At 41.0% G+C, this 13,955-nt stretch overlaps 2 protein-coding genes across 2 annotated transcripts in view; both read right to left on the bottom strand.

Annotated features, from left to right (window-relative positions):
• LOC140228810 (long-chain-fatty-acid--CoA ligase 5-like) overlaps positions 1-13,955 on the bottom strand; it is a 55,846-nt gene that overhangs the window by 29,348 nt on the left and 12,543 nt on the right. The gene's annotated exons all lie outside the window — the stretch shown is intronic.
• LOC140228654 (tubulin alpha-1 chain-like) lies at positions 7,134-13,456 on the bottom strand. Its single transcript, XM_072308905.1, has 4 exons — positions 13,405-13,456; positions 9,634-9,856; positions 9,153-9,301; positions 7,134-8,387 (listed from the first exon to the last, which is right to left on the bottom strand). Exons 1-4 carry the CDS (start codon positions 13,405-13,407, stop codon positions 7,407-7,409), a joined length of 1,356 nt encoding a protein of 451 aa, XP_072165006.1. The 5' UTR covers positions 13,408-13,456; the 3' UTR covers positions 7,134-7,406.

Below are 13,955 nucleotides of genomic sequence, written 5' to 3'. Positions count from 1 at the left end.
CGCTATTTGTACTTGTTTTGTGTACTGGCCATTGGGGCAATTGAAAAGTCATTACATAATCGCCTCTTTGCTTGTATTCGCAGAAAGCATATGAAACTTTGAACAATTTCAAAATGTTATAATATGCCAGATATATAGACGAAACTCTCTCTTTACCCGATTTTGCTCTATATCAGTTTGAACATGGCATAATAAAATTGTACCTTTACACTAACCACGAAAAAAAAAAATTGAGCGAATACTCACCATTTTGAAGGTTGAGAAAGAAAATAAAAGATAACCTGAGTGTCGCAAGGTGAAAGCAGCTCACGTTGTCGTTACGATATTCGACAGCGTTGCTCTTGAACTTCTGGGCAAGTTCGCGATTTGCATTCCTGTTTTAGTGTGAAGGACTGTTCATAAATGGGTACCGGCGCGTAGCGAAGCCAATCCGTCAATCATTAAAATCAGTGAAATAAAAAAGAAAAAAAAAACCCCCCAAAAACAAATCAGTGTACATCTGTACATCGTCATTCCGCATGCCTAGTGAACAACCTGTGCCACGCCCATCACGGTTGTAACCATGAATATCTCACTGGCACAAAAAAAAAAAAAAAAAAAAAAAAAAATGTCTTCTGCGTGACAGCCAGCTAATTGAGTTTTGTTCTGAATTGTACAAAAAAAAAAGATAAATTGAAATTCAATTCCATTTAATTCAGTTAAGGTGCACAAAAAGAGCCCAAATCGTCAAATCTTTTGCTATTGTTTATTTGCTTGTCTGTTTGTTTGTTTGTTTTTTTTCCTGTGGGTCGTTTGATGTTGTTATTTCGCTTAATTAGGGTATTTCATCACATGACTATCGTGCACTATTACTGCCGAAAATAATGCTGGTATATTATCAATATGTTAATGGTATTTGTACGTCGTGGCTATCATAAATTTTACTAGCGCCTCATAATTACAATGTACAACGAACATAGAAGCTCCATATATGGATTGTAGATAGTCGCAAATCATGATGGTGATACATCAGACATGATCCTGAACGGATGAACTGAGATCAGTTGAGATTTGCCACTGAGCACATCAAGCACGTCTTTTTGATCCACGCCCGGTTTAAGACAGATGTGTTTAGTGACCGTTTAACACTCACAGTACACCATACCACATAAACGTTACGAATCAACCTATTGGTCATAGGTCACATGTTGTCTCTAAACAGCTGATTTACATATAACCTTTAGTGCTTATACATATATTACTGCATTAACTATGATACCTAATGATATTTCGATTTTCGATAGCCCGACACGGAATGCACGATGTATGTGAATAGACAAAACAGGTACATGTATCTGAATCTCCAGTGTTGAAAATGCAAAATATGAGTCAATTTTAGTCAACTAAGATAATACAGATTTAGAGGTAATAATCACGTGATGACCATCATAAGAACATAAAGCTGGGAATATAATTACATGTACAGTATATACACAGTAGTTCGTGTAAACACTGCTCTGCAGAAGAGAGCCTTCTTTAACTCCCACTCTCCCTCTCCCTACTTCCCAACCCCCATCCTATATACATGACAATGATTCTCCTCTCAACGCTCCTTTCACTCCCAAAGAGCTCGAAATGGCGATCAAAGCTTCCAAAAACTCAGCCCCTGGGGGCGATGGAATCAACAAACAGTTGTTAAGCCATTTAAATGACAATATGTTTTGCTCTCTATTAGAGATTATTAACATGAGTTGGGAAACGTCTGTGATCCCGCCCCAATGGAAACACTCCATTATCAAGCCCATACTAAAGCCTGGCAAGGACAAACACTCCATCAGCTCCTACCGCCCAATTTCTCTCACACCTATTGTATGTAAACTCATGGAACGTATGATTGTCCGTATAGACTCTCGTACATTATTGATAAATATGATTTAATTTCTTCCCATCAGTCAGCTTTCCTCCGACATCGTAGAATTCTCAATAATCTCCTTTGCTTAGAATCCGAAGTAAGGAAATCCCTATTCAGTAAAGGATATACGGTCGCTATCTTTCTTGACATTTGTCAAGCTTTCGACTCTATTAATCATCAGGTACTGCTTTCCAGACTATACTCAATGGGACTTCGAGGCCGATTTCTAAGCTGGGTACAAAGTTTTCTGGACTCACGAACTTTTCAGGTGCAAATAAACTCCACACTTTCAGACATTCGTACATGCCAAGCTGGCCTCCCGCAAGGTAGCGTCATTAGTCCTCTATTATTCAATTTGTTTATTGATGAAATTATACATTATTGTGCATCAAACGTGTCTATGTATGCTGACGACATCGCTTTATGGAATTCTTCTACCAGTCTTCGTCACATCAATACAAAACTCCAGTCCGATGTGAATAGCATCTCTGATTGGATGACACAGTACGGACTCTCTCTGTCTACTAATAAGTCTAAAGTGGTTATATTTCACTCTCGCCCAGTTTCTCCCACAGGTTTCTGCATTCGTCTCCAGAACGCTCCGCTTGAAGTCGTTCCTTCTCATAAATACCTAGGGGTTACCCTTGATTACTCCTTGTCATGGTCCCCTCATGTTCAAGACATCTTAATGAAATGCAACAAACGGTTAAACCTCCTCCGTTCGCTAACTGGTTCAAACTGGGGCGCCGATACACAAATCCTTCTCTTACTCTACCGGTCTCTAGTTCGCCCTCATCTCGACTACGCCTGTGAAATCTATGGTTCTTTATCCCCGCTCCTTTCAAGCAAACTAGATACAGTACAGGGCCATGCCCTTCGAATATGCACCGGCGCGCTACCATCCACCGCCCTGCATGCACTTCAAGTAGAATGTAACGAACCACCACTCCATATACGCCGTGAAAGGGCCGCCTTCAATTACTGCGCTTACATATACACACTGTCCCCACTTCACCCCGTCCGAAAAGCCATTGTCAACTGCTGGCAATACTCTTCGAATAAATGGCCACAAAACAAACTTCCTTTCGCTCTCCGAGTAAAGCCGCTTACGGACACTTTCCTAAAGCTGCAACCAATACATGTTTATCCCAGTCCCCCTTGGTCCATTGAACATCCCAATATTGACTTCTCTCTTCACAGCTCATGTCCCAAGACCGCCCTCCCTTCAGCGCAACATCAAACTGCTCTTCAAACCATAAAGACCACATATTCAAACCACCTGACAATTTACACTGACGGTTCCCATGATCCCTCCACTAACTGTTCTGGCATTGGAATTTACGTACCTCACTATCGTCATGAAATAAGTGAAAGGGTTTCACCCATCTCAATTTGTCGTACAGAACTGGTAGCAATTCTTCTTGCCCTATCATGGCTGGAATCCTCTCCCCCTCTCAGAGCTGTTATTTTCTCAGATTCTCTCAGTGCATTGACACTTTTGAATAACCACACCTCAAATATCCTTGACCTTCCCAATGAAGTCCTTCTTAAATGCTCAAATCTTGTAATGAATGGGTGTGACATCACTTTAGCATGGGTACCAGCTCACTGTGGTCTAGAGGGCAACGAAAAAGCCGATTATCTTGCCAAACAAAGTTTACGTAAGAATATTACAATCAGTGTTCCTCTAAGTGTTGATGATATACGACATGTAATTAAACATAGGTGTCTTGACGCTTGGAACGCGTTATGGCGCTCGTCTAAGAAAGGACGCCATCTTTTCAACATCCAACCCTGTGCCTCAAACACCTTCACCTTTGAAAGTCTGAATAGACGTGATGAAATAATAACTCACCGACTCCGCATGGGCAGAGCCAGATTAGCAACTTTTTATCATATTATCCGTAAGCATCCCACTGGTCTTTGCTCAATATGCAATGCACTGGAAACCGTGGAACATTATCTATTACACTGCAAACAACACACAAATCAACGTACAAATCTCATGCGTGCTATCCATAAGCAATCACTAAACATCTCTGATTTACTCGCAAATCACAAAGCTCTGGACGCAGTTATTGCCTATGTCAAGGAAACCAACAAATATCACAGTATTTAAGATTGCATAACTTTGCTGTAGCATGGACTTTGCAAAGTCTTGCAGAATGTACATGTACTTTATCATTTTGCAAACGTAGATTTCAAGATATTTTGTGAGTCGTCGTATTATATGTTATTATGCATTATTGGTATTATCAAATACTTGTTTATTAACAATGTCTCCCACGTTGCTGTGGAATGCATTTGAAGAGGTATGTACATGTATCATACATCTTCATAAATAATTGCGAGTTGCCTATACACACGTTATGTTGGCATATATCTGCTTATCAATGATATGTGGGTTTTTGTGTTTGTTTGTTTTGTTTTGTTTTTGTTTGGTTTTCTTTTTTCATGCTTGATTGTGATAAATCTCACTTATGTTTTATTTAGTCTCGTTTTCCCCTTCCCAGTACACAGGGGAAGGACTTTCAATCTCCCCTATCCTCAGCGTAATAGACCTTCACGACATTCGCAGCGGACATCGCTCTCCGGTCCCCTCCGACAACAAGCCCACCTTTGAATTGGTCAGCCGTCACGTCGAGGCCTCCATCCGTCCACCTCGCCTATAGGTGCCGGAATCTGCAGCAAGCGGGTTTGGGGAGTCACTCGCTGCTGCAGATCCCGGCATCTCCCTCAATGGGTCTCTATTATATAAAATATATACATGTATACATGTATTGTCTTACGTTCCTTGCGTGCGTTTCCCTAGCAAGAACAGGGGATCTTTTCGTTCATATACCTATAGTGTAATTTTATAAATGATACACCTTTCATCATTTTTGTGGTGAGAACAACTTAAAATATTTGTTAATCCCCTTTCGTATGAGTCGCCTGCACCTAATTAATACTTTAAATTTGTGGTTTGAATTTATTTTGAAAATTATTATGACTCCCATTTTCTGGCACTAAATTGTACTTTTTTATTTTTGGGGGCTTGAAGCCCGCAGGTATACTCATACGTCTTTGATTCCAGGATTATATCTGTATCATATTTCTCCGTTGTTTGCTGCAAATATTTTTCTGTATCAACGCCTTAGAGCTCCTTGATATAAACACTGTATATATATATTTTTTTTCTTCTTCTTCTTTCTTTCGAAACAATGATACAGTTATAGTAATTTTGTCTATTTTGTAAAAAACATATCATTGTGTGTGTGCTCTATTTAAATACTGTACATTATTTTGGGTTGAACCATGATATGGATGTGTCTGTGCGTGGTTGAAGGTGTGTGTATGTGGTTGAGTGTGTGCACGTGGATGAGTTAGTGTGCGGTACACGCGCGCGTGTATTGTGTAGTTATTTGAGTTTGTCTGAAGAATAATATGAGGTATTCATCAATATCATATGAGCTCCCTCGTGGAGACGTAATGAGCTCCTTTATGGAGACAATATGAGCTCCCTCGTGGAGACTTTATGAGCTCCTTTGTGGAGACAATATGAGCTCCCTCGTGGAGACGATATGAGCTCCCTCGAGGAGACTTGGTATGCATTTAATATTCTTGTTTATATCTCTTTACGATCTATAATGTTTGTTTTATGTTATAAGTGCTGTCTGGGGCAAATTATTTGTATAGGGCCCCATTTCTCTCTTTCTCTCTTCTTTCGATCTTTAAAATAACAACAAAGAGACTGCCGAGTGTGTAGAATAGCTTTGAACAACGCCCTCTTTGTTGTGACAAGCTGCAGGTGCGTTAACGAGACAAATAATTGAAAAATGAATGTTTTAATCCTGTTGACTTTTTTAGTGCTTTACGAAGCTATGAATCAATGAAAATGTTAGTGTGTTGGGTTTTCTTTTTTTAGTTATTGTTACTGTTTTTGTTTGTGTTTTGTTGTGTGGTTTTTGTTTTTGTTTTTTTTTTTTTTTGTTTTTTTTTTTTTTGGTCGAGGAACTTTATAAAAACGTTGTGTGAGTTTCTGATATTTTGATGATTTACTTTGCGTCGCCGCTAGGGAAAGCACCAAATTTCTGCACTCGTGCAAAAACGTAGTCTTTGGTTAGGCTTCATGGCTTAGGTTTCTATTTCACACTTACGCCACTTATTATGAGGCTAGTTTGTCACGGAGAACTGCCAGGTAAGGAGTAAACGGTCGACCAACTACAATCGTACTGTCAGCCAGCCTGTGGGGAGCGCATACACTGTAATTATCTCTCACGCTTTTAACCCTAGCCTACAGTGTACATCATTTTCTCCTTATATGTACATGTATAATTATCCGTACATAATATTCCGCATTACTATTTATGAATTGTACTTCTTTCAAATTGTTTATTAATGTGAATTGACGAATGTTTATTTGGATTATGTATCAGGCCTACTTTTGTCTGATGGAAATATTGGTCTCGAATAAGACGCCACGTGCCTTACACAACCACAAGTTCCCACTGCATGTCGGACCAAGCATGAAGGATACAGCGCCTTACCTGCAGGGGTACGACAGCTGTTCAACGGCGAGTTCCGGGAACTGTAGGCTCACCATGCGGGTGAAATGTGCATTGTACGTGTAGGAAACTAGGCCGACAAGACAGTATGTCTGGATGTGTGTACATGTACTTACTGTTATTGTATTCATTTATTATTTTATTCACGTTTTCTTAAAAAAATACAGGGTAAGTCTGGTTCAAACCAGAGGCCTGCTTTTCAAGAGACCCCTGTAATCATAAAGATACATTTTTCATATGTATGATTACATTGTACTCCACCAACTTTCACGCGGTCACTTATTGTAATGTACATATGTATGTATGTATGTATGTATGTATGCATGTATGTAAACACGTGTATAAATATATATATATATATATATATATATATATATATATATATATATATACAGTATATATACATATACACATGTACATGTATTGGCACCTTCCATTGCAGAAACACACACAAGCGCGTGCACGCACACACACAGATATAAATTGCCTTAACCACAGTCATTTCCTTCATTTATGAGCAACGTCATCATTTTTTCACCGAGGCACACTACATTTAAGTGCTGTACACAAATATCACGTTGATGAATTAAGGTACCCGATTTATTTGTTATTTGGCAGTTTCCCTGACAATCATAAAAACAGTGAACGAATGAGAAAGAGCTTTACTCTGTCATTCTGACAGTTCTTTTTTCTTTTCTTAGTAGTGTGGGGAATTGTTTTTCTTCACATAAATACATTGTCATGTAAAAATGAGTTGATTCGTGGGAAAATAAGAAATGAGCATATTTCAGAGTGAAAGTGGCTCAGTCCATTGGTAGCTTATAAACACGTTCGAAAGCGACTCCCATCATTTTGAACGGCGAAGAATTCAGGCTTTCGTGTGGACCTCCGTCTGTCGAGTATGGCAACACCATAAAAAAAAAAAAACAACAAACAAACAAACTCCACGGAGGCGAGCTGACATCAATTTAGTACTCATCGTCTTCTCCCTCTCCTTCATCTTCTGCGGAGTCGACACCGACCTCCTCGTAGTCCTTCTCCAGAGCAGCCAGATCCTCACGAGCCTCGGAGAACTCTCCCTCCTCCATACCTTCTCCCACGTACCAGTGGACGAAGGCACGCTTGGCGTACATCAGGTCGAACTTGTGGTCAAGACGGGCCCAGGCCTCAGCGATGGCCGTAGTGTTGCTCAACATGCACACGGCGCGCTGCACCTTAGCCAGATCGCCGCCGGGCACAACAGTTGGTGGCTGGTAGTTGATACCGACCTTGAAACCAGTTGGGCACCAGTCGACGAACTGGATGGTGCGCTTGGTCTTGATCGTAGCGATGGCGGCGTTCACATCCTTGGGGACGACATCACCACGGAACAGCAGACAGCAGGCCATGTACTTGCCGTGACGAGGATCGCACTTCACCATCTGGTTGGCAGGCTCGAAGCAGGCGTTGGTTACCTCGGCAACGGTCAGCTGCTCATGGTACGCCTTCTCGGCAGAGATGACAGGAGCGTAGGTGGCCAAGGGGAAATGGATTCTTGGGTATGGCACCAAGTTGGTCTGGAACTCCGTCAGATCGACGTTCAGAGCTCCATCGAACCGAAGAGAAGCGGTGATTGACGAGACAATCTGACCGATGAGTCGGTTCAGGTTGGTGTACGTGGGACGCTCGATGTCGAGGTTACGACGGCAAATGTCGTAGATGGCCTCGTTGTCGACCATAAAGGCGCAGTCGGAATGCTCCAGAGTGGTATGTGTGGTCAAGATAGCGTTGTAGGGCTCGACAACTGCAGTGGCAATCTGGGGAGCTGGGTAGATGGCGAACTCTAGCTTGGATTTCTTGCCGTAGTCGACGGAGAGACGCTCCATGAGGAGAGAAGAAAACCCAGAGCCGGTGCCACCACCGAAGCTGTGGAAGATGAGGAAACCTTGGAGACCTGTACATTGATCCGCCTGGGGAAAGGGGAGCAAGAAATTAAGGGCACACGATCATTAGAATGCTTCATGAAAGTTGTTAAATGTCACCTAATAATTACAACAAATTATATACAACTGTAATTGCATGAAAAACTGATGCAAAACAACCATGTAAACATCCGATATGACGATGGATCGGGCTTTGGTTTTGACTTCGTTCTGTTTTGTTCGTTTGTTTTAGGGGTGTCTATATGTACAGAATTGAATCTCAGAGCGTAGAGCTTTAACGTTGAGCTTGGCAAAAAGTTGAACTGGACTAAAGCATTGTTAAAATACTTATATCCACTGCCCGTCTATGCGCTTATGTATTGGCAACAGTCACAGGTATGGGTGAGAAATAACCACGAGGGCATACATTATTACATGTATTGGATCATTAGCAATGTTTTGCAAAGAGCTATCCGCCAAATAGACTTTTGGAGTTTTGAGAAAGCTGATATACGAATCACTTTTTTCGCACATCCGAACAGTCATCTCATCAACGTCCGTGTTGAGTTGAATGAAAACGTCGTGAATTCGCGTTAAGTGCTCCAACCAGCTTTACGTTTTTCAATTTCAAGTTTACGATAGCTTAATGCTTTTCTCTTTTGTCTCATAATCTCTTTATTATGTAGATACCTACACACAATATGTTTCTCATAGATGTTCTCATCTTTTCCCCAAGCAATCCCTAACGTTGGAACATGTGCACAGCCGGTTTTTTTTTTTCTATACTGAATGTCAACATACGATTTTACCTACCAGCTTTCGGATGCGGTCGAGAACTTGGTCGATGAGTTCCTTGCCAACAGTGTAGTGGCCACGGGCGTAGTTGTTGGCGGCATCCTCCTTGCCAGTGATCAGCTGCTCGGGGTGGAACAGCTGACGGTAGGTCCCCGTTCGAACCTCATCTGAATTACATAATGTGAGGGGGAAATACGGCTTACTTTCTGCGATGTCTGTATTCAATAATGACGGACTGTCTGGAGTTTGAGTGTTTATATAAGTTCAAAGAAGATTAGCATCGTTTTAGAGCATGATTGCGAGATACATAATTGTAATTTTACCTTTATAGAAGTACAGTACCAAACAAATGAATTCATAATGTAGGCGATTCATGAATATTTCTGTGAATCAACCATGTCTGCAGCATGCATCATTTGTCATTTAATATATTACATGTATTCATTAGAAGTGTGTGTGTCTCAAAAACTTGCCCTAGAGAGGAATCAAATCCACTCACCGACCACGGTTGGTTCGAGGTCGACGAACACGGCACGTGGAACGTGCTTGCCGGCTCCAGTCTCGCTGAAGAAGGTATTGAAGGAGTCGTCACCTCCTCCGATGGTCTTGTCAGAAGGCATCTGACCATCGGGCTGGATGCCGTGCTCAAGGCAGTACAACTCCCAGCATGCATTGCCGATCTGGACTCCGGCCTGGCCAACGTGGACTGAGATACATTCACGCTGTGAAATAATCGAAAACGCAAGTGGTTGGCTTTGTATTGCAGTATTCAAATGAAAGCAAAGTGACCGGGGCTTCCTACTTAACGGATCCGACATGTACCAGGATCAGGGTATATATTGATGAGTTCAGATTGAAAGCATTATGGCATGTTAAGAATTGTCTGAGAGAATTGACAAATATTCTCCTCTTTGGACGATACATGATATAAAGAAATTATCAGAGCTGTTATGAAATGTCACGTTTACTTGACGGTTATGAAGCCAGCTACATTAACCCACTCCCTTCCCCATAAATTGGCCTAATAATAATAACTTGAAATAAAACCGTTGCGCTCTAGTTTTAACCTGTGAAAAACTTTTTTTTTTTCTATATGCCTACCTCTGGTTGCTCGCCAAAAACTGTCAGTTCACTAATGCCGCACGGACTTGAAATGACCTTCAACTATTTCTATCACATTACTTAGGGACTGCCGACTGCGAATTTAAAAACAAGTTGTTAAAGGGATCGTATAGTCTTGGTTGAGACCTAATTTCAGGTTTCTAACATCTTTTGGTGAGATAATGAGAAACCTCTTATGAAATATGAAAGAGCATGTAATTTTATGAGGAATTCAACGTTTATTTGATGAAAATTGGTTTAGAAATGGCTGAGATATCCAAAAAAGAGCAATTCTAATAAAGTGTGGGACCCACACTACTTTATTACGATCACTTTGTTTTACTTTGTTTTTGGATGTTTCAGTCATTCCAAACCCGATTTTCATCAAATAAACTTTGGTTTCCTCTTAAAATGGTATGCTCCGTACTATATCATAAGTGTTTTCTTGGTATCTCGCAAAAAGTTAAAAGCCAAATTCTCATCTCCACCAATACTGTACTATCCCTTTAAAGTCCCGTCATAGTTTTCTTGCTACACACACACATACACACAAAAGTTGATTTGTGATAATCAATAACCGTGTTAAATGCCCTTATTTCTTCCGACACAAAAATGTTTCGAGGAGGTACCAAAGTGCCTCCTGAAGACGTAAGATAAGATTAGTTGGCCATGTGCCCGAAGTACACACAAGTCACTAGTCACGCGATAATATTGCACATTATGCTGGTACCATGCACAGAACAGAGATATTCGATACATCGTAGTCGTGTTTTTCCAGTAAGATTGTTTTCTTCGTTTAACATGAAACTGCCTTAAAGGGTATGTGCAGTTCTGGTGAGGGTGAGGATTTAGCTTTTAACGTTTTGCGAGATATTCAGAAACCACTCTATGAGATGTCAAAGAGCATGCAATTCTAAGGGCAAGGGGTATCAAAAGTTTATTTGATGAAAATCGGTTTTGAAATGGCTGAGATATTCAAACACAAGGTGAAACAAAGAGATCCTAATAAAAGGCGTGGCCTGTCGCCTTTTATTATCACTTTTTTGGATATCTCAGCCATTTGAAAACCAATTTTCATCAAATAAACGTTGAATCCTTCTTAAAAGTACATGTTCTTTCATGTTTCATAAGATGTTTCTCATTATCTCACTTAGGAATGTTTAAAACAAGAATCACCACCTCAACCAGTACTGTACAGTCCCTTTAAGAGCCGAAACAAAAACTTGTCCTATTGGCGGCCGGCGCGCGGCTACACTTCCACATTTATAACAAACGCTTCAACAGTTTTTACAGCGTTATCTTGTTCAGTGAGGTGCTATGAACACTTTTTACATGTAATAAAACACACGTGTGTGATTATCACCAGTATGATTAATGTAATCATCTTCTAAATCGTAGACGCTTTACAGCACGACCGCTACACAACTGTACCAAAAAGTATGTTCTCAGGGTTGAATTTCTCTATACTTTTCCCTTTCTTTCGCTTCTCCTCCTGACCTCCTCCTCCTCCGCCCCCTCCTCCTTTGTCTCTCGTGGCTCAAGCGCCCTACAGGGCTGGCAAAATTCTCTCTTTTTTGGTACGGTTCCTACGGAAACAAGTCGACCTATCTTTGTCAAATTTCGCAGCCTCTTTGTCTACGAATTCAATGCATTCTCACAAATCCGTCTTTGTGCACCCACTGGCGTCACTGCGCATGACTGCTTCCGTTAGTTTCCATAAAGGCCTACTGTCTTCGTATTACTGTTTATATTAGTGGGTGTTTTCATAACTTTTTTTTTAAGGGGGGGGGGGTTGGGTTGACCGAAAGATCGGTCTGTATCTGGTCGTCGGGGATATGTTCCGCGGAGACTGCGTCTGGCTTCATGGATCCCACAGGAGAGCGATAACGTCAAAAATAAATAAATAAATAAAAGACTCCTCCTCCGGACAGACGTATCTTTCTGTATAGGGGATGGGTTGCTCTGTGTTTGCTCTGTGAGCTGTGATCCCATCGGGAAAGTAATCTACTTATTATTACATGGCATTTTAATTGTTAATACTGAGTTGTGCTATCTAAAAGGATCTCTTGGCGGTATATTGGCGTCCCTGAATTCAGCTGAACATGGAGCCAGAGCTGCTAGAACTCTCGATGTGGTAAGACGCTAGATTTTAAATATTTTCCCTCATATAGATCTATACATTGTGGCCAACACGTGAAACAACAACAAAGTGACACAGCGACACATGCACAGAGTGTCCTCAACTATAATACTGACAAACTTAAGAGAGAGAGAAAAAGAATCGGCAATTTTTTAACGGGAGGTGATCCATACATTGTACCATGGCCATGATGGGGGCTTGACACTGCAATGTCATCTACTAATATCAGCTTTTCCTCCTGAAATATAACTGTCCGGATGATTTTTTTTTATTCTTATATTTTTATATTTTTAAAATCTATTTATCTATTTTTATTGTCATTATCATTATTATTATTTTTTTTTTTTACTTTTAGGGCCATCCTCCGTCTCGGAAGGGATTCCGTGAAGCCATGCAGCTCCAGTCTCCGCGGAACTTATCCCCGATGACCAGATAAGACCGACCTTTCCCCACCGTCAACCCACACGCACGCCTGCTTTTTGTCGAGTACACGTTTGAACGCGAGCTATTGTCCTTTCTTCTCCATTCTCTCTACTCAGCGAGTATAAAAACGCAGACTACTGCCGCAAAATTGCCGATTAACATATACTGTAGTAGTGACTTTTTTTTTAAGCAATGTCACAGACGAATGTCACATCATAACAGCCGCTATGCCCACTACACTTTCGTGAGTAGTTGTATATTCTCCCCTTCGGTAATAAAATGAACGATTATAACTCTACCACGTGGCTATGGCTCTCTGTCATTCTGGGTTCACAGCACAATCGACCTGACAATACGATATCAAACACAACCAGACCATACGGCATCTAGACCTACCATGCATCAGGGAGGTGCTATGCATCTAGACCTACCATGCATCAGGGAGGTGCTATAGCACCTCCCTGCATGCATCATGGGGAAATCTTCGACGAAAATCGATTAAAAAAAAAATATTATTAGTGCCCCCTACATATTCAAAGTAGGACAATGTGTGTTAATTAAGTTATCTACACGAAGATCCTGAAAGCAAAATAAATAAATACTCACCATTTTGAAGATTGATGGAGAGAGCGATGACAACTGCAATGTCGCAAGGTGAGCTAGCAGACGTCGTTCTGATTTCTCCGTGCTGCGATCGGGCTTTTGTCAGAGTCGACGATTTGCGCTCGCCCGCTCTTTTCACTGCCTAGTCTCATTTCCCAAACTTCTTTTGAACTAATCTTGCGCGCAACCTTTTTGCATACATCGCTTATAAGCGTGATTCAAACTTTATTTATCATTCTAGTGTCTTTATTTCTTAGGCATAGTAATCGATTTATTCCATCGAACGTCTGGAATCAAGAATATTCTTGGTGCCATTTTAGAAAATGCACAAACGCAACGGAGTAAGACTATGATCTCTAATCAACTAACCACCTGCCGCCTGAAATTTGCATAACGTATGCCAGCTTGCGAGCGGGAAGTGAGATTTTTTGAAATTTGCATGAATGCTTTTGTCATTGTCGAGGTAGTTTGACCGCTCTCAGACAGTAAATTGCAATTCCAGAGGATCGTACTAGTCTTTACATGAGCGATCGCCTTGACAATGACACAGTCTA

The sequence above is a fragment of the Diadema setosum genome, chromosome 5 (genome assembly GCF_964275005.1).
Source record: "Diadema setosum chromosome 5, eeDiaSeto1, whole genome shotgun sequence".
Classification (NCBI taxonomy): domain Eukaryota; kingdom Metazoa; phylum Echinodermata; class Echinoidea; order Diadematoida; family Diadematidae; genus Diadema; species Diadema setosum.
The sequence above is the reverse complement of the archived record's forward strand: the minus strand, read 5'-3'. Positions and strand labels throughout refer to the sequence as shown.

Bases quoted from the DNA above. Each gene is read 5' to 3' on its own strand.
- LOC140228654 (XM_072308905.1), bottom strand. The intron at 9,302-9,633 runs GTGAGTGGATTT...TATGTAATTCAG, and splicing joins CCTCGAACCAACCGTGGTCG to ATGAGGTTCGAACGGGGACC. The intron at 8,388-9,152 runs GTAGGTAAAATC...CCCTTTCCCCAG, and splicing joins TCGACCGCATCCGAAAGCTG to GCGGATCAATGTACAGGTCT.